The sequence below is a fragment of the Malaya genurostris genome, chromosome 3, assembly GCF_030247185.1.
Source record: "Malaya genurostris strain Urasoe2022 chromosome 3, Malgen_1.1, whole genome shotgun sequence".
NCBI lineage: Eukaryota > Metazoa > Arthropoda > Insecta > Diptera > Culicidae > Malaya > Malaya genurostris.
Window position 1 is genome coordinate 230,045,627 of NC_080572.1, and position 26,885 is coordinate 230,072,511.

Sequence of the window (26,885 nt, forward strand, 5' to 3'; positions counted from 1 at the left end):
GCTCCTTGACGATTAGTTCGTGCCGGAGCTGCCAGGAGTAAACATCGCAGAGCAGTTTTCCTCTGCTTCAAGACCGATCAACTGTTTAGATGTGACTTTGGTTCACGCGTTTCATTTCACAAACGAACAAAGGTGATCTCGATCCGGGCGTGATTGTGCTAGATTTTCCAATCTTTTATAAACAAAAGGGGTTTGTGTGGTTTTTGTGTACGCGCAGAAAGGAAACCGCCAGGAAACTGCTTGATGAACGTCGCCGAACAACGGCACGATTCGTGAACAATCGATCAACGGCACGTGCGTTTTCCCCCGCAAAAAAAAAATCATCAACGGCAACGACCGCTCTCCACATTTCTGGTTGGATTATGATCGTTTGACGGAAGCTTCAAAAGTTGAACAAATTTCCCTTGTGTCGCCGCCGGCGTTTCTTCGCGGAAGATCTCAGTCCGCCGGGCCCAGCGCCTAGGACTATCGCACGTACGGTAGTGACCTGTGGCAACGACGGCGTGCGGATGTCACGGAAGAGTTCGCGGTGAAATGTTGTCATCGTAATTTTTCACATGCTTGTTTGGACAGTTGGACGCGATCGCTGCCAAGCCAAAGTCGATGGTGGTGAACCTCCCAGATTCGGGTGGCAGAAAGTAAAAGTGTAAAATTTATGTACTATTCCGAGCGTAGTGCTGAACTGTGGAAGGAGTGACATTTTTACGACAGGAAAGAAAAGCCGGCAATTTGTTTTCGTGTTTCATTTTGCGCTTTACAAAGGTACTACTAATTGGTAAGGTACCGGGGGTACGCGTAGTGTGAATCGGTTCTGATCGAGCGACGCAGGCGTTACAGGTGAGCAATTTTGAGTTTACATATATTCGAAGGAAAGTTCGTAATCATGGACAATTTCCGGAATGCGTCATTTGCGTGTTCTACTTGTGAAATTCGGGAGAAAAAGAATTCAAAAGTGATAGGCAGATGCTTGAAATGAATTTATATTTTTACTAACGGATCAGCTGCTGCTGCTGCCGCTGATACAACACACGGCAACTGTGCGGGTGACGCATTAGTTTCAATATGATGTATATTCAAGATCGGACTTGAACTTGGTCAGCGTGATTTATTTATACGTCGATGACTTAAGCGGGAAATTAGATCGTTTGAAAAAATGATTAAGTATTCGGCACTTGTGATAGAACTGGGCATTGGCAATAAAGAGCAATTATATGATAATTTGAAGGCAATAATTTAGGGAATTTTGATAAATTCCATAAATTCACATGAAGTTCAGGTCAATCGTTGTATTGAATAATGGCAATGGGATTTTTGGTGGTAAATTTTTTACTGCATTTCTTCCTAATGGCGGAATTGAGTCTAGTTTGTGAAACACACAATGATAATTCAGAATGGTTTTAAGATTTTTTTGAAATAAAAAATCGAAGGAATTTAATTTTATACTAAGATCTCATTGTTCGAGCGATCAGTAGAATTTTATTCTGATTCAATCAGAAGTTGAGCAACGTGACAGAAAAAAATATGTTATCAAAACCTCCATCGTTAACTTGAGATTGTGGCCGTGTGTTGTCTTGATGAAAAAATACTGACTCCATTATTTTTACGTTTCGTCTTTGACTCATCAGTTCAGAGCAGTTCAAATTGAACTGCTTAGTGCTAAACTCGGCAGTTCAATTTGAACCGCTAAGCACTGATGAGTCAAAGACGAAACGTAAATAAAATAAAATCGCTTATGTGCCCTTGCACAAAATTTGGCTAACCCCTAAATGACTGACTCCATGCCTGGATTTTTTTCTTCATTTTGTGACTCAAATCTCGCGAATAAGTTTTATCGTACAATATTTTATTGCTGGTATGACTAACGATCGCATGTTTTTTTTTTTACAAAAAACAGTACATTTTGCGTAAAAAAAAAATGCAGTACATCAACTTTGGAAAAAAGTACATTTGACAGCATGCATTTAATCTCACAAAAGTGAATAAAAAACAAAAACATATGATTATCAGATGATTTCTTTCCATAATTTCAATAATTTTTTTATTTCTCTTTTTTAAGGTATTTTTTAGTTCAATATAAACCAAAAAAATGCACGAATTAATCACCAATTTGCACAAAAAATCACTTTTTTTTAACTTTTTGGTGGAGGCAATTTTCTACTGTTTCTAATCTACAGAATGTAGTAAAATTATTGTGATGCGCTCTGAACAAGAACTAATTATAAAAAAAAACCATGATGAAAAGGAAAGAAAGAGAAAAATCCATTTATTGTTTGCATGTATTTATATTGGGAGCGGGTCATTTCGTCGAAAGTCGTTTCGCCGAAAAGGTCCGTCGAAAGCGGCAGTCTCTCGCATACAATCCTGTAACCGCCTCGTTTACCCGGTCTACTCAAAGCTAGGTTTCTTTGCTTGAGTTGGGGTCGGACAGTACACGAACCAAAACGAGCGAGCGTTAGTCGGCAAAGTGATCCTGACCCATTTATACTCACTACGTGTTATCACTTTTCATTCTGACATTTTGTATTGCGGCAAGTCGAAATTCGATGCGTTAAAGATTTAAAACTCTTTAGTAATTTCTGGTACCAACAATAAAGTATATTTTAATGGGAAAATACAGTCCAAATAAAAATACAGTATATTTAAGCAGTGTTGGTGATTGCCGATAATTTCACATAAGTTGCTCGATATTTATCTATATTGTATACAACATTTTCAATCCGGAAGAAGTACCCAAAAGAATTCGTGTCTCTTAATGCATGAACCGCTAGAGAATTTTTCTTCATTTCTTCGCTCCACCTCGTACTCGGAGTATTTTACGGCCCTTACCAAAATAGATACAGTTTTCCAACTTAATGATTATCATACTAGGTTACAATATTTCAAAACCCTTGCGTCGAGCATTCACATACATTTTCATAGACACAACTTATACAAAGGTTATATGCACATAGTTAAAATAAGCGGCAATAGTAAAATGATTCAATCGCAATTATCCACTGCCCCTATAAAATCGGATCGCGAAACGAGAATAAGCGACCGTTTGTTGCTTCAGAGAGAATCCCCACTGCAGCGAGCTAGCCTTTGATTCTCAGACAGGTCACCGAGAGATATTCGCTCTCGCACTGGTGTCTATTCTATGTTAATTGAACCATGCCGGTTTTTTGTTGCTGCGATGATATCCGTCTCTCTTTGATGGCACTGATTGAATCGTGTGAAGAGTTGCTAGTGAGCGTTCTTTGATACGATAAAAGCCATCCTTGCATTTAAGGGTAAAAAACAGTACGCAATATTTAGGTAAAAAATACTGTACAATACTGTAAATTTCAGTACGGATACGAGCCTTAGGTATTATCAATCGGATGTAGCTCGTAGTATGACATTATCATTACATTATCTACGTGTATATTTCACACCGATGTCGATTTTTAGAACCCAATATCTTAAGCATTACTGATTTGTTGCCCAATTACGGAGACGATCCGAATAATATCGAATTGTTTTACTTTGTATTTTCCTTCCAAAACGTATAAGCCGTCTTAAATTTAGTTCTACTTGTATCAGTACTCAACGAGAAAACAAAATTTAATAAACGATCTTCTGCATTCCCGCCATATACAAATCCTTGAAGATTGCGCACATCGACTAGCCGGCGACTGTTCCAGGTATGTTATTTGGCATCACTTTAGTGTTAACTCTCTGTCAATATTTCGTTTCCGGATGTACACAGTCAAGTACTCGGTAACTATTTCGGCAATAGAAATAAAAACGCGGATAATTCAAGCTCTCCGAAATTTGCCAATTGTTAGTTACTGCCTAAATCGCCAGTGTAAATTTGACTGTCTGTTCGTTAAAGTATTTTCTGATTGCTCGACAAAAAATGACGAAAAGTATATTATGATACTTTTACGTCCGAGACATCAGGAAAAATATGACATCTCAGTGCAACATCCATAAAATTTTACTTAAATAGATTATGATCGAAAATGTGTAACACAGATGGTACACAGATTTTTCAAGTTGAAACACAGATTGACAACTCTGCTCATGAGTGCTCTAAAAAGTGCAAATTGCCACCTAGCAGTTCAATTTCCCACTATGCAGACATAGTGGGAAATTGAACTGCATAGTGGGAAATTGAACTGCTAGGTGGAAATTTGCACTTTTTAGAGCACTCATGAGCAGAGTTGTCAATCTGTGTTTCAACTTGAAAAATCTGTGTACCATCTGTGTTACACATTTTCGATCATAATCTGTGAAAATCTGTGAAAAACATTTTGAAAATCTGTCATTTATATGCAATATTCATACAAATCTGTAGAAATCTGTGAATTTTGAAAAAATCTGTGTTCTGTGTTCAGAATCTGTGTGGCAAAATAGGCAAAAAATCTGTGGTTTTACAGAAAAATCTGTGAATATGGTAACTCTGCTCATGAGCCGAAGACGAAACGCGAAACAATTCGATTCAAACAGAAAATTATTTCATTTCCATTATAAGTCGATCTAGTTCTTTCCACTAACCAAATCTTCACTCAAAAATAGTTTTTGAAGAATCCATTGCCGAGTTATCAGCAAATGAACGTATGGAAAATATAAACAAAAAACAAAGTTGGGATTTAATTTATTAAAAATTAGACATACTAATATAACCAAACATATTATGGTTTTGAATTCAGTCGGATTTTTTATCAACAAACAATTAAAAATAATATATAGCTAATCAAAGAAGAAATTTACTGATGTAATTTTCACTGAATATGTCGTGAGTTCTTACATCTCCTCTTCTTACTAGTTAAAAAATTATGACTATTTTATTATTAAAGCAGGTTTCTTGATTTTTCGACAAAAAAATGGCATCTCACCAAATCTTAAGAGAATCTTCTCAACGAAACTTGATGAAAATCACATTTGTTACAGAATATTCAATAAAATCTCATTCTGTCGCTCTGATTTGGCATTATCTTATGCAGAACATGATAGTTTAAAAACCGATTTTTTTTTATTCAATATTATAATATAATTTTAAGGCACACTGCTCAAGCTCTTAGATGCCAAGGGTATTTACTAATCTTAATTACGACTAACTTAAAACTAGAATAGTATCGTTATGTAATGTAGTGGTAGCGGATTCTCGAGAATTCAGCTTTCAGCTGGCGATCGGTAGTGGCCGGTGAATTGAATATTGCATGAGGGTCTTCCATATGGCGTTGGCGAATATCCATGTTGGCCGCATCCTTCGGTCCGTGTGGGTCCGCGGGAAACACCCCCAGGCTACGAAGGCCCGGCGGGTGGCCCGCATGCTGGTTTTCAACTGGAGCGGTCTTCCTTGGACGATGATGGTGATGTTACGGAAGAGAATGAAAAAAAAAGTAAATATTGTGGAAACGGGGTAAAATAAAAACAGATTTATATCGGAACCACGTTAATGCAATAGAAATTTTAAGTACTTAAAATGAAGGTCATATATTACATTTAAAAAATAACAAAAATATTATTCCGATTTTCTTTTGATGAAATCCCGAGATTTTCTTCAAATACCAATTATCACATTTTGGATATTCTGTTGACTAACCTGAGCGGCTAGTTGAGTATGTTTCGAAGAAATCCTCATCATTGTCGCGATACTACTGTAGCACTTCTCTGCTTCCCAAATCAGGCTAGTCTAAGTGTAGAGATGGTCGGGTATTTTTCAAGCCCGAACCCGACCCGTACCCGATCGAAAATAAAAAATATTAACTCGCACCCGACCCGAACCCAAGATTATTTTTCCAAATCCGAACCCGACCCGTACCCGGTAAAAAAATGAAAATGTTTACACGTACCCGACCCGAACCCTAAATAAATCCCGAAACCCAAAAAAAAAAACAAAACCCGACCAAATTTTTTAACCCGAATCTGACCCGTACCCGTTGAAAATGAAAAAAATGGCACCCGCATTCGACGCGAACCCGACAAACATATTGTTTTCCGGACCCGAACCCGACCAATACCCGTTGGGTACGGGTTCGGGTCGGGTTTCGGGTACAAATAGCCGAAACCCGACCACCTCCTGTCTAGTTGTGAGCTTCCATGTAAGGAGTGTATCGAAAATAAGCTATCCACAATTTTTTCTTTCAAATTATGATAAAAAACGATATTTTATTCAAACTAAAAATTGATCTTTTATTGTACGAGGTTAAACTTGAGCATAATGAAAACCGGATGAAATTTAAGTTATTCCTTCACGAATTTTCGAACTTTTGATCGAACGCTCTTCATCAAGTTCCGGACAAGTGTTGCATCGCATTTTCTGGACGCTTGAGAACAAATTTTTTTGAACTCCTGCATGTTCCCAACTGCTTTACCAGCCTTCTTGAAGGCCTTCTTCACGATTGTCCAGTAACGGTCGATGGGTCTGAGTAAAACTGAGGGCAATTTGGTGGATTGACATTTTTCTCAACGAAATTTATACCCCTTTCCTCAAGCCAATTGAGAGTTGTTTTGGCATAGTGAGCCGAAGCTAAATACGACCAAAACAGTGGAGGTGTACTATGCTTCTTATATAAAGACAGCAATCGCTTCTGGAGACACTAAGATCGATAGATTTCTGCATTTATAGTTCCGGTAGTGTAAACAATGGTTGACTTCAAACCACAGGAACATAGTGCTTACCATACCAGTACCTTTCGACCGAATTTCTCCACTTGAATCGACCTGTCTGCATCGCTTACTCGTACATCTTCCCCAACGACGACAGTAAAGTTTTGTGGACCTGGAAGGGTTTTTGAGTCCTCCTTTACTAAAGTCTCATCGTCCAACAAAACGAATGCATCCGGACACTGCAAAAGATGCGAATACAATTTCCGGGCCTTCTGTTCCACACTTTGTTTCGAGATTTTCGGCTTCTTGTAGGTCTTCAGGTGATTTCGATTGTTGATACGATACCATTCCGACACTCGTTCCTGTTCTTTTGGCCAAATCACACATTGACATTTGATTTGTTCTTCATGATTAGAGATACCACTTTCTGGTCCAGTTTCGGGTTGGAAGAACCGAGTTTTCTGCCTCTTCCTGGTAGCTCATCCAAAGAATAGTGTTCCCCAAACTTTTTAATGATGGTTTTAACACTGACATGATGAATTCCAAACCGCTTCGCAAATTTTCGCATAGTAATACCCTTCTCGCTTAGCCATGTGTCCAGAACCTTTAATTTCACTTCCTTTTCAATACGCGACATTTTGAAAACGCAGAATTTCAACCGCACACACAAGTAAACAAACGAAAGCTTACAGCCACCACGCACAGCATGCTGTGATCTGAGCATAAAAAACCATTACAAATACATGCGTACAACACAAATGTATGTGGATAACTTATTTTCGATACACTCCTTATTACTTTAATTATCTAGTAAAGATATCGAAACGTTTGGTCTACTAACACTAACTTTTCTGATCTACTCTAATTGTTTCTATCTTTGTCGATGTTACGCATGAGAATGTATCAGAAAATGTCTGATCAAGATTTAAAAAAAAGTGAAAGTGGAAATAAAGTATAATATTTAGGTATTGTAGAATTTGATTAAACAAAATTCGAGAAAATTGATTAAAACTTTATTGGAATCGATAGAATGATCAATATAATTTAATGTTTGAAAATGATTTCATGCAAAGCGGAGCCCGCATTAGATGGCCCAAGCGTAAGGTCCAACTTTGGTACACTTTCTCCAACAATCGGCCGGTATTTCACGAATCATGCCACCGGCCCATAATCCACACCAAACAATGATTTTTTTGAAATGCATTGGTATCTCTTGCACTGCTTCTGGTAGGTCTTCACTTCAGATGCGACAGTTTTACTTATTGACGTATCCATTCAACCAGCATTCAGAATTGAGGAACACATCACATGAGCACTCATTGCGATTTTAGTGTTTTCTCGACGGAAGATTGGCTTTGACAGATTTTTTTATGCGTCAGACAAAGGTTCCCTCTATCAATAAAAAAAAACTTATCGATCGCAAGCTGTGATGGACACGCTCTTACTTAACAGACTGTAATTTTCAATAAAGGTTGTAACTTTCTAAATTCTTCACGTTTAAAATGCTGAAAAGTTTCATTATATGACCTTCTAAGATCTCAGATTGAATTTGAAACAAATAATTTAAAATTAAAGTGGTTTTTCATTGGAATTCAATACGAATGGAATTTCCATTCGTGTGCAGGAAAATTCAATTACTAATTAATATATTTGGCTTCGACTCTGGTGAGCAAAAAATGTCAGTCTGACACTGTAAACAGCATTATTATTTTCCTAATGGTGTTGCTTACGTTGCACGAAAATTTTCACACGTCAGATATGCGGAAAGACGAAAATATCTTTCCCTGTTTTGTTTTCCCGAATAAATTCGTTCTAAAACATTCCCATCAATGTCTGCCCTAATGGCCCCTCCCACCCTGGATGGCAGCGACGGCGGCTGGTGGTCAGTGCGGTGGTCGATTTGCTGTTAATAAGGTAGTATTGTCTAACCACCATGAAATCTTCATCAACGATGCGGCCTGCAGCTAGGAAGAGTGTACTCAAAAGCATCAGTTAACGATCAACGGTGGCGGTGATTGATTTGAGTGAACCAAACAGCGTTCGAAACCACCCTCACAGTAGCTTAGTAGGCCACAGGTGGTGGAGTGGCTTGGTGAATAACTGTTGCGCGCCGGTGGCCGTTAAAATATTACGCATCGGTCCGAAAAATATCGACATTTCGAGGTTCGCGCCACTCGTCGCACGTCGGGGCCTTTACCGCGTTTGCCATCGAGAAACGAGAAACCAGCTGAAACGAAACGAACCGATCTATCGAGTGGCAGAACAGTGTCCTATTTTTATCCTGACGGGGGCGTTTTATTATTAATCTGTTATTTATACCTTTCCAGTGGTTTTCTCAATCGGACGCTATTAACTTTGCTATTGGTTATTTTGGAACACGACCGTATCCACTTAACTCGACGTTTGAAAACGGCGGTCTGCCATACTTCGGTGGGTACGTGAAAAACGGTTTCAACACGAGTAATTGTGAGCTGGCCAATAATTATATGTACGTGTCAATTGAGAAGGCCATCTTCTGGACTCGATGTTCGATGAAAGTGAGCTCGCTGCGAAATCGTCGAACACTTTCAATCCATTTGTTTACAACCGATCGATTCCTTCAGCGCCAACATTCCGAAGTGTTGGAAGCTGAATGATATAAGGTAAATAACATTCTCCAAACGGAACTACCGTAAGTAAGTTTGGTTTTCAATCGTAGGAAAAGCTATTTTTAGAATCACCCTTCTATCCAACCACGTTGACCGATAATGCCTTGAGGAAGCACAAAGAGCATTGCATATCGTAACTTTTCAATTAAATATTATCGGATCGTTAACTTGATTCACTCTTACCAACAACGTGAGAGTAGTTTCGTACACACACGCACACAGAAAACTTTACTAGAGTACCGTGTTCAATCAAAACATAACCTATATTGAACACAATAATCGATTATTCTCAGACAAGAAAAACAATAAGTACTTTTTCGATCATTGAACAAGATGAAATAGCTTTGCTCTCATTAATGGAAAAAATCAAAATACCCAATTTAAAGGCAAACTTGATAGAAACAAGAACAACCGCCGCACTCCGGTGAAATCGAAAAAAAATCCCGAATCCTTCCTCTTTTCAACAAGTGGATGGATGATGATCCGATGAGCCGGTGGCTAAACCTCGCACGGTTTGAAGCAGATCAAGCGCGCAGATCATTGCGGAAAATTTTGCTCCTCCACCACCACCTTACCAACCCGACATCCAGGGCACCACGGTCTACGTCAAACGGTTGTGAACGCGGAAAATCAGGGCAGTAAAGTGCGACGTGCAAAACGCTAAAGGTGATACAACCTGCTAATGCCGATGGTTGTTGATTTTTGGGGGAAAATAGAGAGCAAGCTGTTTGAAGATGTTTTTCGCACACTTGCTGATGAGCCGATTCCCGCAGAACGCTGTACAGCCGGTGCAGTGCGGTCGGATGTTCTCCTGCCGATAGCCAACCGAATCGACGGCCATTCGGCAACACTGGGTCACTTTTTAACGAGTTCTCCGTGAAAAGGCAGAAATGCGTCAGAAGCGCTTTTATTTTGGTAATTTTCAAAAATTGAGCACGCCTCGAATCCGAAGAAGGGGTACCGACGGTTGGAGGTACATTCCGGAAAAAAATAGTTTACAAGAGCTTGGAGTTAGTCCAAAACTAGCGGAACGTAAAGTGACGTAGATGGTTGGGGATTTTCAACCACTGTGTGGTTTTGCTGATATTTCGGAAGCATTCGGCTGTGGAAGACTCAGCTGGGAATCCATCGGAAAGTTTTTTTTTCGGTATCGAGCAAGGTTACAGCTGGTTTACTTTTCCGCGAACGGAGACAGCAAAATGTTGGTTATTATATTTATTACGGAACAAAATTGTGAGAAATAACAAATGATGCAATTTTTTGGAAATATCTTCAGAAATGCTTGTACAATGTGGATGGTTTCTACAAAAATATTTCATCCATCAATCTAGGAAGCTATCCGTCAGGATGGGCTCCTTTCAACGTGGTGGACCAGGAAGTTTCCGTCAAGCTGCCTTCGAATCCATCGGAACATCTGGCCACACATCGAATGGCAGAACCGGACATTATGCAAACTTTCCTCGGAAAGTTGGTTCATTTTCTTCGAATTCTATCTGCTGTTCTCTTCTTGCCGTAGATTGAATTAACATTTTTCCACTGTCACTCATCACCTTGTTTCACACATTTTCGCCTAACGACACCCGTGACACGTATCATCACTCACTCGCCCGGGAACTAAACTACAATGTTCGCATTACATTCAAGCCGTGCCGGGAACTTTGTTTGGTTTCGTTGATTGATGCGGCTCATAATTTAAAATCAACGTCCGGCATTCGTCCATGTGTGAAGTGTGCGTGTGTGGTAACAATTGGCTGTTTTGATAATGTTTCACTAATAGCATGAAATTCCTCTTGCTCGGACATGATTTAATGAACGCCCCTGGAGGTCGACGGTTCTAACTAATTTATTAGGTTGTTAGTCAGCGTGGACACATGAATGACATAATTCGATCAAACTTTCAGTTTATGATCGATAATCAGAACAAGAATCAAATTACATGAATTCAAATTATTCTTCGCAATCCGATTTAAATCTGAATCTTTATTTTATTAGTCCTGTACACTTGAGCGTCGGCAGTGAAGTCTGTTAAAATAGAAGATCAAGTTTCGTTTTGGAATGTAGAACCCTTATTTCGCTTTTTATTCAAGAAACGTGACTGATTTTTAAAGTTTGTGATTCCTAGAAGTAACCATGAGATAAGAGCTATATTCGAAAAGTGAAAGTCGTTTTGTCATAAAAAAATATAATCATATGAAATAGGTTTGATTACATTTGATGTCCAACCAATCTACTTCACTTGTTCACACAATCGCCAGTTACTTCTATGAATTTTCCTAACCACTTTGCATAGAACCGCCTTCCAGTTGAACCACATTTCAACTGTGAGTGAGCTATAGTGCATCCAAAGTGAGGAAACTTATTAGTCAGGGCACTAATTGTCAACTGATGATTAGATCACAATTTTTCTACAGGTTTTTATACTCCGGTACTACTCCGCTTTCCGATAAAAACATTTGTTCATGCATTTTTCAAATCATTACACCAACTTTTCCTTTACTAATTACAGTAGAATCATTTGCACACAAAAATTATTCACAGCTAGCGGAAGTAACGATTATCGTGGACACTGTTTCTTGTACGCACAGATAAGCGCATGACTGCTGAATCAAACGAACACATGAACTAGCAGTACGAGTAGTGCATGTACAAATATGCACAGCTGTTTTAATCTGTCGAGTATGAAACGGTGCTTATTTTTCCAAGACACCTCGTATTTATACATGGAATTCACTGCACCCTAGTTTTTGTTGAATTTCGTTTTTCAACATTGATCTAAATCAAATATAAAATGACTTATAGCATGTTAGCACTGCGCAATGCAACAGATATCTGAGTTCTTTGAGTTTTCAAATCTGAATATCTCGAGAATGGCTACTGCTAGGAAAAATGTCACCAAATTGTTCAAATTGTTTAAGCTGTTCTGGAGAAATTTGTCACTCCCAAAATTCAAATCTTAACACAAATTATTTTTGGCATTATCATTAATTCATTCGAGTTCGAATCGTATTTAGACTGCAGAATTATCAAAGGATCTAAGTTATTCGCATTTTACTCCAAATTTGTACATTTATAAATTGAACTCAGTACTTTGTTTGAGATAATCTAATAAAGCTCAAGTACTCTCTTGTTTATTTCTACTCACGTATAGCCATAAAAGTTGTTGGAATAATTCAAACGATATGCGAAAACTTCAGAGAAATGCTATTTTTGTATCTACATTCTCCTGAAATATTTAAATCGAGTTACGTTATTTTAAGTTTTATATTTTTGAAGGACGTGCTCAAATTCTAGTGTTGCACTTTGAAAAAAAAAAACAAACTACTATTGTCAGTAGAGTCAACAAAAAGAGTTTGACATATTTGTGGTCCCGAGCGACATTCGAGCACATTGCAGTAATAAAAACTTCGAAATCGTAACAATATATTTTACGGTTCAACAACTATATGTTCTTCTATTCCATATCGAGCTCTTAATGTTTTTATATCGGTGCAATTTTGTCTTTCGAAAATCACGCAAAAAACGTCCAAACAACTTTTCAAAAATTCACCACGTTATTCTAGAGCAATTTTAAATCAACCGTTGTGCTTGGAAATTATCATTAGAAACCAATTTCACTTTCTTGGTCACTTTGAATACAGCAAAAAGTAGTTCAAAATAGGTATTTGTATTGTAATTATTACACCTTAGTAAAAATTGGGCGAGGTAACGGATATTAGAATTTAATTGTGATAAACAACGTGAAATCAATTCAAAATTCTACCGAAAGGTCAACACAAGAAGATGATTTATCGTTTCAACGTGAATTACTATTATGTTTAGAGTTGGGCAGATTTAACGTTTGTGATTTCGGTGATAATTTGACTTTACCACTTATATTGCACCTCAATCACATTTTCTTTTTTAAATGACAGTTTAACGCATTGTGACAGTCTGAAAGTTGAGTTTCAAATTGTGAACTAATGAAGATCCACGTTATATCCGTTATAATGTATATTAATGTGTTTGTCAAATTCCGTATATTGTTTTCGTGTGTCTATACAGGACTATTCAATACAGGGTCCGGCACTCGAAGTGTAACCAATTAAAAAGGCCATAAATTCAGTTTGGAAAATTACTTTTACTTAATTCAAAGTACAAAATGTGTAAAAATAATACAAAATTCAGAATCAATTCACTTTTGCTCGATATGACCACCTTTTGCCTTGACTATGGCCTTGAGACGGTCATAAAACGAATCGCAAGCTGCCGAATGTGACTTGCAGGTATTTAGGCCCACTCGCGGACAATAACTTTTTTCAGCGCCTCGAGACTGGTGTATCTTTTAGTTCGAACTTTGCTCTCCAAAATGGCCCAAAGAGAATAATCCATTGGATTCGCATCTGGTGAATTCGAGAGCCATTGTGTGGACGTGATGAAGTTCGGAACGTTGTTTTTCAGCCATTCTTGGTTCACTCGAGCTTTGTGAGACGGTGCCGAGTCCTGCTGAAACGTCCATGGTCTGCCACCGAAATGTTTGTCTGCCCACGGCTTCAAAGCAACCTCCAGAATACTTTCCCGATAATATGTCGCATTTACCTTGACGCCAGGCTCGATGAAAACGATTGGAGAGCGCCCATCTGCGGTTACAGCGGCCCAAACCATTATCTGTTGCGGGTGCTGCCTCCTGGTGGCCAATCGATGACTCAAATTCTCTAGCATGGATTGAGTGGAAATTATCCAATTCTATACAGAACAATTTTTTAGATTATCTCCACTTTTCCGATGGATTTTCCTTAGGCGGAAAACATAAAAAAGAATTACACATTCCCGTGCAACCATTCTGGATTGATGCCCGTACATATTTGTTTGCTTATTTTCAGTGCAGTAAAATTTCATTCAATTCAATTGAAACTGAATGTGGAACACATTGAGGATCGCCCTTCTGCAGTAAACTACCCACTCTGACAAACAAAACTTTTGCTGACGGCCCGAACGGGCAGCATTCATTTCATCACTCGTTTCTCTTCAAATCGAGGCTCAGTTGACCCACCGTCAGTTGATCTCTTGAAGTAACAAAAAATATCTCTTTCAATAGTGTGAGTGCGGCCTTCATGTAACCTTCGAATTGATTCAAGATAATAGATAAAAGACAAATTAGATAGCTGAAATATCATTTACAGAACATACATAAATTATAAGTTTCCTCCTTCAGTTTTCATTTTTTAAACTATTCTCCATTTATAATTCTATTCATTTGAACTTGCTCACTACCAAGAGCGAAGACAATGAAGCAGCAAGCTGAGCAAGCAAAACTTCAAATGACTAGGTACGATTATTCAACTGACGATGAATTCTGGGAGCTTCACTTGAAAATAGCAGCAAAAGTCAAATAAATTAGTAGGAATATGCCGACGGTCATCGGCCATAAATTTCTTTTTCATCTTATATTATTCGATTGAAAATGAATTTTTACCGCACTGCTTGTTTTATTTCATTAAAAACTTTAACCGTTTCTGGTCATTCGCCGATGCCCGTACATAAATTTTGCAACTTTGTTTTATATAAATAGAAGATTAGAAATAAAAATATTCCATCATGTGCATTTTGATTTTTTCTATAGAAAGGTGAAACCGACTTTTGATCGGAGTTCCGGAGATTCCTAGTATTATATACCATTCGACTCAGCTCGACGATGAAATATAATGGTATAAACCGACAAAACGCATTTTTTTCTCCGCTCGATTTTGTCCTAGATGGCTGAACCGATCTCTACAAACTTAGATTCGTTTGAAAGCTACTGTTGGATTGTGAAAGTTCGAAGATTAAATGGCTGTCGCTTCCGGTTCCGAAGATATAATGGTATAAATGACGTAACCAACAAAACGCATGTTTTCTCTCCGCTCAATTTTCTCGGAAACAGCTTAAGCTCGTTTGAAAGGTTCTATGGGGTATCATTGATCAAGTTTGAAGATCAAAAGGCTATCACTTCTGGTTTCGAAGATATAATGGTATAAGCGACGTAACCGACAAAAAACCCGTTTTTTAGCACTCAGTTTTCTCGATCATATCCAATACTCACCCTTATTCTGAATAACGACATATTGATTATTATATCGAATGTGGTTCGATGGAATCCTAGCTACCTTCGATATTGCTAGGTTTATTGGAAATATGAATGAAACACGATCGAAAAATCAATACGTCGTTATTCAAAATAAGCTAAGCTGACTAACAAGCTTAGGCTCGTTTGAAAGCTCCTATTGGATCATTGATCAAGTTTTTAGATCAAATGACTGTCCCATCCGGATGTGTAATGGTATAAGTGACGTAAACTACTAATCTATTTACCGCTCAATTTCCTCGGGTATGGATGAATCAGCTTTTTTTATTTTGTTTTTCGGTCAGTTTTAAATTATTGGGAAACTTTTGTTCCAGTGTATATTTTAGAGGGCTCAAGCGATTTTCTATATCTTCAATTCTATATCTATTATATATCGTTACACATTATTAATATTGCAAAAAGGATTCATGCATGAAATTTTAGAGTAATTCTTTAACAGCCCGATCAAAAATCGGTCATTGTTTCATGCTTCTTCTTTGACTCGTCAGTGCATAACAGATAATGTTGAACTGTAGTACCTGTCAGCAGTTCAACATAAACAGCCATAAAATTTATGCTACTTGGAGAACACTTCATTAGCTTGCTCCGAAGAGCAATGAACGTAAAACTGGTCGATTCAGGTAGTAGTCCTCCTAAACTGTTATACACAGACGAGTGGAAGACTAAACATAAAGTATATCAAAATGGTACAAAACTTGGTTGACCCCCTAATAAGTCAATGATATATTATCCTTAGATAGAATTCCTCGAAATATAATCTGAAAATGTAAGGTCAACGCTATACGGTGGATGTGTCATAGTTTCCATAGCTTTAGCTTCAACGATTTCTAACGCCTCATAAAAAATGTCAAGCGTTGTCATGATGAAAAACGACACCTGTGCGACAACCCATTCTTTGTCTGATTTAGTTTGTTGAAACTACAAGTTGTTGGCTGGACTGCATGATATCAATTCAAAATTAACCTTTCCTTGATTATTCCGGCTTTTGATGGGATTTGAAATGGTTCATTTCACTTGCTTCACGCTATTTTGAACAACGCATTTTTCTATCGTTTTTTATACAATTTGCAGTTTTTGTTCTGTTGTAGCAATAAATCACAGATACTGATGCATTTAGTGGGGTGAATTTCCTAAACTTCCAGAACAGTATTGTTATCATCTGCAAAAAAGGAAGAATAAATTTACCAACTCATGCAATTCTGGTAGAACTGAGAAGTGTCTCCAAAACTTTAGTTTGTATGCCTAATCCATACCCGATAAGTTCTCTTCGGAATCAAAGTACCAAGTTTCCAATTGAATTTTTCAAATTATAATCGTATCGAATGAAATGAAGAAAAACCATTCGATAGCCACTCGGCACTCCTTCGCTCTCATCTTCGACTCTGACGGACGGCAACCTGTAGCCATCTGTTTAGTGTGAGCAGACGAGGAAAACCCCGGCTACGGGCTATATGTACGGTTGTACACAAAATACTTCGATGCGCGTGTATAAAAACAAAGATTGGAACAAGACGGCAGGCGGAGAAGTTACCCACGCTTGGCAGAAGGAGGAACGTTCAAAATTTCGGGAGTGCAATGCGCCTCGAAGCGCCGTCCCGTCGTGGCCGCACGAAAAATACATAAAGTGGAAATTTATGAGCTTAGGTATGCGTACAGGAATACCTACCGCGCATTTGCGTCGCTTCCTGGATGCGCAGCGCGGAAAACACAATTCTCGGGGGAAAATGATGAGCATCTAGCACGCAGCTTTTACTGCGAGATACGTGTTTATTTTGATTTTGACCCAATCGGCGGGGAAAACAATACGAGGGAGAGAGAGAGAAAGAAAAATTTAGAGAACGTGTACACCGGGAATGGAGGAGAAATATTGGTTTAATCTAAATAGATATGATTTTTTAGAAGCCATTTGTTTTGGTTCATCGTACGATGACTTATGGGTTTGAAGCTTTACTTCCGAGAAAAAACAGAAACGGAAGCCTCTTGAGATAATTCTTTCGAATGAAAAAAAAATCGTGGAAGAAAATGTTTACCGCATGACGGTGCATAGCTAAGAATAGGAACGAAATCAGTATCGAAGGAAATATATTTTCAGAAGTCTTATCAACAACTTAGACTATGTTCTCTATAAGATCCTGTTAATTTGAGACGAGTTGTCAAATTATTCTTACTAAAAATCAATTTTCTGCTTCGAAAGCATAGTATAGTCTAATCTGTATTAGTATTAAACAACTTCAGTTACTTGGCTAAATGCTAATATGAAGTACTTCGATTTATTTGGAAAATTTATAATGCCGAATAAATATTTGTTTAATCGTCACACAAATGTAAACTACCGGCATTCAATTTTAATGTTTACTTAAACATTTTTCATTATTTCAACGATTTGGTTTTCAGTTTTTGTTTTACTTATTTCCGGACTCATTGGAATCGATCAATTGACAGTTTTTATTATAACAAGGCAACATTTAATTATCAGAATTACTTTTGGCAGAACATACCTTATTTTTTGTTTACCAGGCTAAATGACGACTTGTAAGATGATGACTGAGATCATAAGATTTTAGTTGTGAGGCGTTGCGGCGTTTTCGGTGGTTTTCGAGTGTTTGTAAGTTGATGGACATTGAACATGCATTGCACATGAAGCGCATACAGTAGACTGTTTGTGGACTGACTCGATGCGTTTTTCATGTATGACAGTTCTATCCTTTGCTGCCGCATTCTGAAATCAGCCTGACAAATGTTGTATATAATTCATTTAATATATTCGGGTCTGAGAAAATACGGCTGAAGCGTTTCATTAAGTCTTGCATCGTATTTGTTTTATTTGCAATTTCATAACAATATGCCACAGAAATAAGTTTCGAGTCTAAAACTACGTCCTTTACAAATTTTCATGTTTCTACTGGTCGGTTTCCTAAATATATGTCGAGTCATGATTTGGATCCTTTCTTAACGTTTAAATAGATAGAACTTCTGTTGCATCAAACATTGAACACGGTAATTTCGTGCTGGACGAATTCAGCGTCTGTACTATATAGAAAGAAGTGTACCCGGAGGAACACCTGAAGTAGCACAGATTGATTTGGAATACCACCTTAATCAAACAATTTTCCACCGTCTGGCGCTCTCAGTCACCCGATTAGTTTTGCCTTTCTCATATAGAAAAGTTATGCAATCACTGTGAAAACCGACTTTTGAACCGAGGCCCGGAGTGTCATATACCATTCGACTCAGTTCGTCGAGTACGCAAAATGTCTGTGTGTGTATGTGTGTATGTGTATATGTAACGTTTTTTTGCACTAACTTTTCTCGGAGATGGCTGAACCGATTTTCACAAACTTAAATTCAAATGAAAGGTCTCGTGGTCCCATACAAAAAATATTATTTGGATCCGATCTCCGGTTCCGGAGCTATGGGGTAAAATGTGTAAAAAAATCAAAATATGTGTTCTAACTTTTCTCATAGATGGCGCGACCGGGGGTAAAGTGTGTTAAAAATTTTATACCATCACTGAAAAGAGCGAAAAACCGTAAAAAGTTTTCTAAATCGACCTCAATTCTTTTCCAATTGATAGTTTTCATCAGTAGACGGTCAAACAAACCGATTTCGGTTATTCTTTTAAGAATCGAAGAAAATTATTTTGAAGAATACCACAGTATTATATATGATAGTATGATTGATATGAGAAAGGCATCATTACACCACTAGGTGGATTAAAACAGGTTTCTTTTTTGTTGCCACGTCTGTCATTGATATTCTATCAAATTTTCAACTTAATACCTGGACATTTGTAAATGTTACGCTGTATTAAGTACATCTGCGATTGTGCGTGTCCTCGATTCTGTACAATTTTCAAAATGGAATTGAATTTGCAACACCGTCAACAAAGCGTATTATTTGGACGTTATGACGAAAACTCCCTTCAAAGAACGTTCACAACGTCGAAATTCTCCGAAATGCAAATTATTCTATATTAATGCACACTAGAAATGATATATCTACTTGAATCTCTATATTAACGGCACATATCTTAATTGAAAGAAATAATTGACAGGTCTGCAACAAGGTTTTGTCTGCCAAATTGGATGTTTTTATGTTCAAACTCTCTCTAGTTTAATGTGAAACAAAATTGGTAACTAAGAAGGAATTAGGGAAAGGAGTATATTCAGATTATGTACTATTCAAATTTTGGCTGCCAGAGTCAGAGGTTCAGAGTTCCCGAGCAATGTCGTAAGCTCGCGTCGTGATTTGAAAGTATTCTTAGTATTCGTAGGATCGTAACACTGGCCATTTAGTAAAGTTCCGCATCGGATTGTATTACCCTTAAATTCGATTGGCCTTTTCTTATGGAGTGAATCAAGTGGTTTTATTATTCATATTGTTCCGAGATAAGTGATCTTCTCGGACGATGGTGATGTAGGCTTTGGATGGTGGAATAATTCCACCAATAGTTTAGGAAAGCTACTTTATTCTACGGGTTATAACAAACAACTGAACTATATACGATCTGCAGGCGCAAAATTAATAAAAACTGATACATTTTGGTTTTATCGACGATTACGTATTCTAGCTAAAGACTGTCCCAGAAAGTATGGACGCAACCAAAAACCGCTGCCATTTCGCAATGGTTCAGAATCTGTCAATTTTTATGGCTGCTCTTCTCTACCGACACTGTAATTTTATTTCTTTGTTGCATCACAACGAATACGGTAACCGATATGAAATCATTACTTAATTTTGTCTTATAGTGTGTCACTTTTTCATTGTCACATTTTGTTACGGTAACCAGTTGGCGAGTAAAAACAGTCAATGCGAGCACGTCGTAAGAGTTAGATTACCGGAAAGTTACGTTGGATCTTATTGTAACTTAGTATGATGAGATGTCAATTCGTAACATTATTTTGACTTTATTGTCACTATCATATTACGACTTGTTCTGTCGTGTTTGTCATGCGACCAGTATGCAGCATCTGTTTTATTTTTATTTTTTATGAACAAGTTACATGTGCTACTTGGGTAGTCTACAATGGCTAAGTAGCAAATGTTGAGAATAATATTCTGTTGTTGTAGTCTAATATTATCAGTATATCGAATAAAATTTGAATATCTAACACTTGTGAATTATTTACACCGAAATCAAAGTGCGTCCATACTTTCTGGGACAGTCTTTAATACAAATAATAATATGTTATCACTCCAGAAACTGATATAGTATGATGGGCGATGGATTGTACATAAATAAATACTAATGTCATTTATTTATACCAGGTGTTAACCTTTTTGGTCGTTTTCCGGGTTTTTTTATGAACAATAATGATATGGGTTCCTTTTTTGATGAACAATAATGATATGTTCCTTCAGTTATATGGAACTGATTCCCAATTAAATTCAAAATTTGACATTTTGAGTAAGACGAAATTTCATTTTATCAACTGTATTCAAATCAGACGAAGAAATATTCATGTTGGTCTTGAAACCAAGACTAAGAGATTACAGCTTACGCAAAATGTACTGTCCTAAAATGGAAGAATTATTAGGAATGTTTGACATTGTTTTTTTTACTTAAAAAACAAGATCCATAACTTCTTGTGTCATTTTTTCTTTGACGAACATTTATAATGCTCAAATTTTCATTACATATTCGGAAGAGATCTAGGCCATTACTTCTAACTCTTTAAATTTTCATGCATGTAATCAAATTAAGAATGATATGTTTTCTGGAATGTCTTATGACATAGATTGATATTTTAAATATTCCGAATAATGGACTTAATATCATATTCACGAATACGATCGTAGTACTCATGCAATCATTCTGTACGCTAAGAATCGGCTGCGAAGTCTGTTGAAACAGAAAGGCCAAATTTCACAAAAGGAATGTAATGATAAAACTTTGCTTTGCTCACCAACTCTCAATCCAATAATGCGTTTGTGTGTTGTTGTTTGTCTTGTACATGACAGGTTGTTTAGTTTGATTCTAGACAAATTGTTGATACACCCAAAGAGATCGAGGTTTACTTTTCATATTCTTATTATATTACGGAAAAATGACGCACATAAGATTCAAGTTTTAAAAAAGTAGAGTAAAACTCTAATAAATATGTCATTAACAGAAACGAGATGAATTACTACTGTCATCCCCCTTGGCGTTGCAGTCGATGGAGAGTACTTTGAAGTGGACAATATCGCTTTTGATGAACAATGGATTGTATGAATAAAATACAGTAAAGTCTGTTGTTTGTAGAATCTTTTCAAAAACAAAGTCCACAGACTATAACGCGGGTTGGTATGAATAAAAAACAAGTTCGAACATGCTTGTTAATGCTACTTCCGAATTTAACCATTTACTGCATACCGTATCGACACAGAGCCGGAAAAGCTGGCATAAGCATGCACAAAGCCAGAAACGTACTTACATCTGTAAAAATGCCACTTTTTAAATTTTTGTACTTCACTTTATCAGCAAACACACGAGTAGCAACCTCTAGAGCTACCTACCGAAAACTTGTATTAAATACTACAGTTTGTAGCATGTTCGAAGGTTGTTGTGTAGTAAACTCTCTTCTTTTGACAGGAACGTGATCCACATGTAGCATTTACTACCGAAATTCAAGCATGCTACGTTCAATTCATACGGCCCGATCTTGTATTTTTAATTTTCTGAACAAATTTCGGGAACTTTTTGATCAAGGCAGTATACCTATTTTTTGGTAAAACAGGTTCCGTCAACTGTAATTGAATAACGGAAATTTGAAGTAGCGCTGAGAAACAAATGAATTATACGAGAGCGATCTTGTGTTAAAATCATTCAGCACAATTTGATGCTATGTATTCATAAAACACACCATGTGAAACGACGTAGCAGTTTGTCACTATCTTAAAACAAAACGATCTCCGTGGCTGTAACAATTTCTTCAGGACAATTTTTTTAACTGACAAAATGGTCTATCAAATCATCTGCCTGGGAACGGTCTTCAATTATTCAATGCTAAAATTAAAAAAAAAAAAGGAATGGTACAGAAAATTTATAAACAAATTGATATGAAAAGAAGCATTTCGAATTTGTCGGAAAATGGTTAACATGTTTGCTTTGATCTAAGAACTAGTATAATCCATCAAGCAATATTATTCATTTAATTGGTTTTTGATGTTTTCAAACAAAATTCATCGACGTTAAACTTTCATACGATCATTATTGTCCTGGTGGCCGTCTAACTGATCCCGTAGAGAAATGTATGAATATTTTGTCAGAAACCTCAACGAAAACTACTCATAAACGTCATTCGTGGTTGATCCAAGACACCCGTTTCGAATAAAAAAAAAGGCATATATTTGTATACTTCAATATTTCCAAACGATCACGATTCTCTCGGAACCAATTAAATCTAGCAAGTACCTTTTCACCTTCGAAAAAGTACACACCTTAAACCGAGTGGTTGTTTAGGAGAGTCTATTAATAATCACAAGGAAAATGAAGATCCCAACAGGAAGAGGGAAATAGAAGACGGTGCCGAACCGCGCACCATATGAAAACCATAAATTTCCTTTGATGATGTTCACCTCTAAAAGCAATCGCCGTCAGTTTTCAGCGAGGGGACCGGTTTATTTCACGCCCGTCTAGTTCCGGGAGTACGGTTTAGGAGAAGAAGCGCGCGCACACGATTATTTACGTTCGTTTGTGGATCTGTTTTTACTAGATTTTAATTGCTTTCTCCCCCTTCGATTTCCGTAGGTTCGCGTCACGATGGTTCAGGAAATGCCGAGTGGCGTTCCAGAGGAGCTCTATAATCTCACTCAGCTGGCAGAGGTGTCAATCGCAGCTGGAAAGCTGAACACCACGACGCTCGTACCAGGCGAACAGCCGCACCAATATCAACACCATCCCTATCCGGTTCAGTTTGGTGCCATCAAGTACTATACTCAGCAGCACCAACAACATCAGCATGAGTCAGCGGCTTATCATCCTTCTGTGGAATACTATCATCACGCAGTTTCTTATCACAATCAGCTGCGAGCAAATAGCGACGGACGGAATGCTAATCTAGATAGCCCAACACTGTCGCCGCCATCTCCAGCTCATCAGCCACCACAATCGTACTCGGCTACCAAGAAAAAGTGGAAAACAAACTGGGAGATCAATCGGAGCTTGAAATTGCAGCAGCAACAACAACAACGGATTAACAAGATAAAAGATGCAAATGATGGGACGGATTTTGACGATTCGTACGAAACAGGCAGCCGTACTTACTACACCTCGACGATAAGGACGGTTGATGGTGTAGGTGCGGGTGTCGGATCGAGTCCTTCAAGACCGGGTAGCAGTATCAGTAGCAACAGCAGTTGTGCCCATGCTCTGACCGAGGAACAACAGTTGGTGAGAAGAAATTCTTGCGCTTCCGAGGAATCGGAAGACTCCAGCTATTCGTACTCGCACAAAGTGTTTGATAGGAAGAAATCACGAACGCTTTCATGGAATAGCGGTAGCAGTTACAGTCACGGTGAAGAAATACAGCCTCCGAAGAGCGAACGAGATTTGTGCCGAAAAGAATATCCCGTAGAGTACAGAACAGATGAGCGAGAATATCTGAAGGAATTGGGTGAAGTCAGTGGCCGCAGCGGTAGCAGTGGCGATGAAATCGGTTCCTCAGATGATATACACAGTTGTCCGGAATGTGGCAAAAAATATTCAACATCTTCAAACCTGGCCCGGCATCGACAAACGCATCGGTAAGTGATGTTAAAGGTGTCATATTCGAAGAAAAAATAACCATCCATCATTCATTGTTTCAGATCGCTGCAGGATAAGAAAGCCCGCCGCTGTCCTCATTGCTCCAAGGTGTACGTTTCAATGCCAGCCTATTCCATGCACGTTCGAACGCACAACCAAGGATGCCAGTGTCCTACGTGCGGAAAGTGTTTTTCCCGTCCTTGGCTTCTGCAAGGTCACATCCGTACTCACACAGGTAGGTTCCCGTTTCGATGTCGCGTAGAAAAATGTTGTTGACCGGAGACGGTGACGCGAGCATTTTGGTCAACATTCGTCGTGTTCTAAAAATATTGCCGCCATCCCCTGTACACATACACACACACATTATGTGTGTTAAATGCCAAAAAAAATGAAAAACGATCTGTTAATAATTTTATCTTTCCTCTACTTTCTCTTTTCAACATTCGATCTGCTGCCGTCTGAATTTCTCTCATCATCTGATTTACGTCCGCAACAGGTGAGAAACCTTTCAAATGCAGTGTATGTCAAAAAGCATTCGCCGACAAGTCAAATCTGCGGGCGCACGTCCAAACTCACTCGAATACGAAACCGCACTGCTGTTCTCGATGCGGGAAGGCATTCGCACTTAAGTCCTATCTCTACAAGCACGAGGATTCGTCGTGTATGAAGAGTAAATCCGGCAAACACCCAAAGCAAGGACACACGAAAGTTCGAAGAAAAGTCGAAAAGGATCGATCGTTGAGTAGTTTGGAGAATCGACCTTACTCGATCGGCATCGTACAGAATCAGCTACCGCCTGCAAGCCCTCTGGATTTGGCCCTTCAAACCGAACTGCAGCTAAAGAAGGACGCAGTTAGAGCGAAAATACGGGAGGTTTTGGAAGACAATTGTAAAAAATCAGCCCAACAGAAAGCTGCCAACGATAACCGGATCAGTGTCATTCGAACGACCGCCAGTACGCACGAGGTGTACTACAGTCGGCAAGAAGAGCATCAACGCCAGCAGCTAGAAGGCGTTCAATCAGGATTTGGGAGCGAGGGAAGCAGTAGCAGCTACGACTATCCCAGAAACTATGCCGTTATGGCATAGCAACCGTTGATACTCAAACATATTGTTCATTGTTGTTTAATTGGAATTTAACATTTGAAGTGAAGACCGGAGCTAAAAAATTAGTCATCCACATTTTGTAGATCTGTAAGATTTCACCCCATGTACGGCAAGTGCCAGAGCTTGTATTTGTCCTGTTTGTAGAAATACTCGAAAAGAACTGTGAATTCTATCGTGCCTTTTTAGCAATAGTTTGTATTAACCGTACAGTGTACATACTCATCATCAAACGTAGTATTGGAAGTTAGTATTAGCTGTATATATTTGTCAACACTGTAAAAAACAATCCCAGAACAAAAATGACGAGAAACTACAGCTAGTTGTACCAAAAAATTGATAATTTCGCCAAGTTTTGTCGAGCGAAAAGCATTTAGAAACGATTGCCAATTTTTCTGTACATTTTATTTGACAGTTTCGGTGCTTTTTGTAACAATTAGAGTTCACACTTGTAAAGTGGATATGTTATAGTTATTCTATTTTACTTTGCCCATTTACTTTTATTTAAAAAAAAAAGGACGAGAACGTTCTAGTCTTTTACAGTTTATCTTTAGTTTATAATTTTCATTGTAAGCTATCTGATTTTGTTTTAATTTGTAATTAACGTGCTTTGAAAAATCAACCAATGAGTTATTCTAATCATTTGTATGCATTTTGGTAGCAATTTAAGTTTTTTTTAGTGTACTTCTCGACAAGAGATTCTCAAGCTGATAACAATGGTGCCATAACTGTAGTAGTGATAGGTTTGTAGTAAAAGTAAAGCAGGTTAAGTTTTTCTCTTCTTTTTTCGTCAGTCAGTCGAACGAACGGCCGGACATTGTGCAATATCGAGCAGTACAGCGGAAGAAATGGCCGCGGTAGTAGTGATAGGGACTTTGTATGTATTATGACTACTAAATGTAGTGTGTAAACTTTTAGACTAGATTACAACTTGACAAGACTTATTAAAATAAAGATTTCAATCGCAGAAGGAACAAAATGTTTTGTTTTGAATTGTGATGAGAAAGTTACATTTTCTGAAAATCTTCGATACAAACTGAAACAAATACATCACTTATCGAAAACAGTTGTTTTTTCTCAAAGTTATTCGAAGTTTACATAAAGACTATCCCAGAAAGTATGGACGCACTGTGATTTCGCTGTAAATAAATGTTAGATATTAAATTTTTATTCGATGTAGTGATAATATTACACTACAACAACTGAATATTATTCTCAACATTTGCTACTTAGCAATTGTAGACTATTAATTATTAACTTTTCGTTTGAGTGTTTGAACAGAATGATTTTACAAGGATAAATTTTTTAATATTACCATTTAATTCCTGTTATCCATTGTAGACTAGCTGGCGCACCTTCTTGCAAACGTTCCTCATTAAATTCCGTACAGGCTTCTTGGCTACAAATTTTGACACTCTTTTCCAATCTTTTTCGAACTAATTAATGGTTTCGGCTACCGAGACATGTTTCCTAAGATGTGCCTTCGTTAAAGCTCAAAATACCTCAATTGGTCGAAGTTGTGGGTAATTTGGTGGATTCATGTCTTTTGGGATGAAAGTGACATTTTTGGTAGTATACCATTCCACCGTTGATTTCGAGTAGTGGCAAGAAGCAAGATCTGGCCAGAAGACAACAAGATCCTTGTGGCTTCGAATCATGGGTAGAAGTCGTTTTTGTAAACATTCCTTGATGTATATTTCGCTGTTCATTAAAGCAGTGGTGATGAAGG

The 26,885-nt window shown here is 37.9% G+C and overlaps 1 protein-coding gene across 2 annotated transcripts; it reads left to right on the forward strand.

Moving 5' to 3' along the window:
* On the forward strand, positions 1-26,147 carry LOC131436719 (zinc finger protein 782). Of its 2 annotated transcripts, none has more exons than XM_058605591.1 (4): positions 1-837; positions 23,057-24,051; positions 24,115-24,287; positions 24,549-26,147. In XM_058605591.1, the coding sequence occupies exons 2-4, from the start codon at positions 23,069-23,071 to the stop codon at positions 25,139-25,141; spliced, it is 1,749 nt and encodes a 582-aa protein (XP_058461574.1). In that variant the 5' UTR covers positions 1-837; positions 23,057-23,068; the 3' UTR covers positions 25,142-26,147. The 2 variants fall into 2 exon arrangements, with proteins under 2 accessions (XP_058461574.1, XP_058461575.1); XM_058605592.1 differs by lacking the exon at positions 1-837 and adding an exon at positions 8,608-9,218.
* The last annotated feature ends 738 nt before the right edge of the window (positions 26,148-26,885 follow it).

Excerpts from the sequence above, each read along its gene's own strand:
- LOC131436719 (XM_058605591.1), top strand. The coding sequence starts at position 23,069 with ATGGTTCAGGAAATGCCGAGTGGCGTTCCAGAGGAGCTCTATAATCTC. Across the intron at positions 24,052-24,114 it reads CGGCATCGACAAACGCATCG|ATCGCTGCAGGATAAGAAAG; the intron begins GTAAGTGATGTT and ends TCATTGTTTCAG. Across the intron at positions 24,288-24,548 it reads TCACATCCGTACTCACACAG|GTGAGAAACCTTTCAAATGC; the intron begins GTAGGTTCCCGT and ends CGTCCGCAACAG.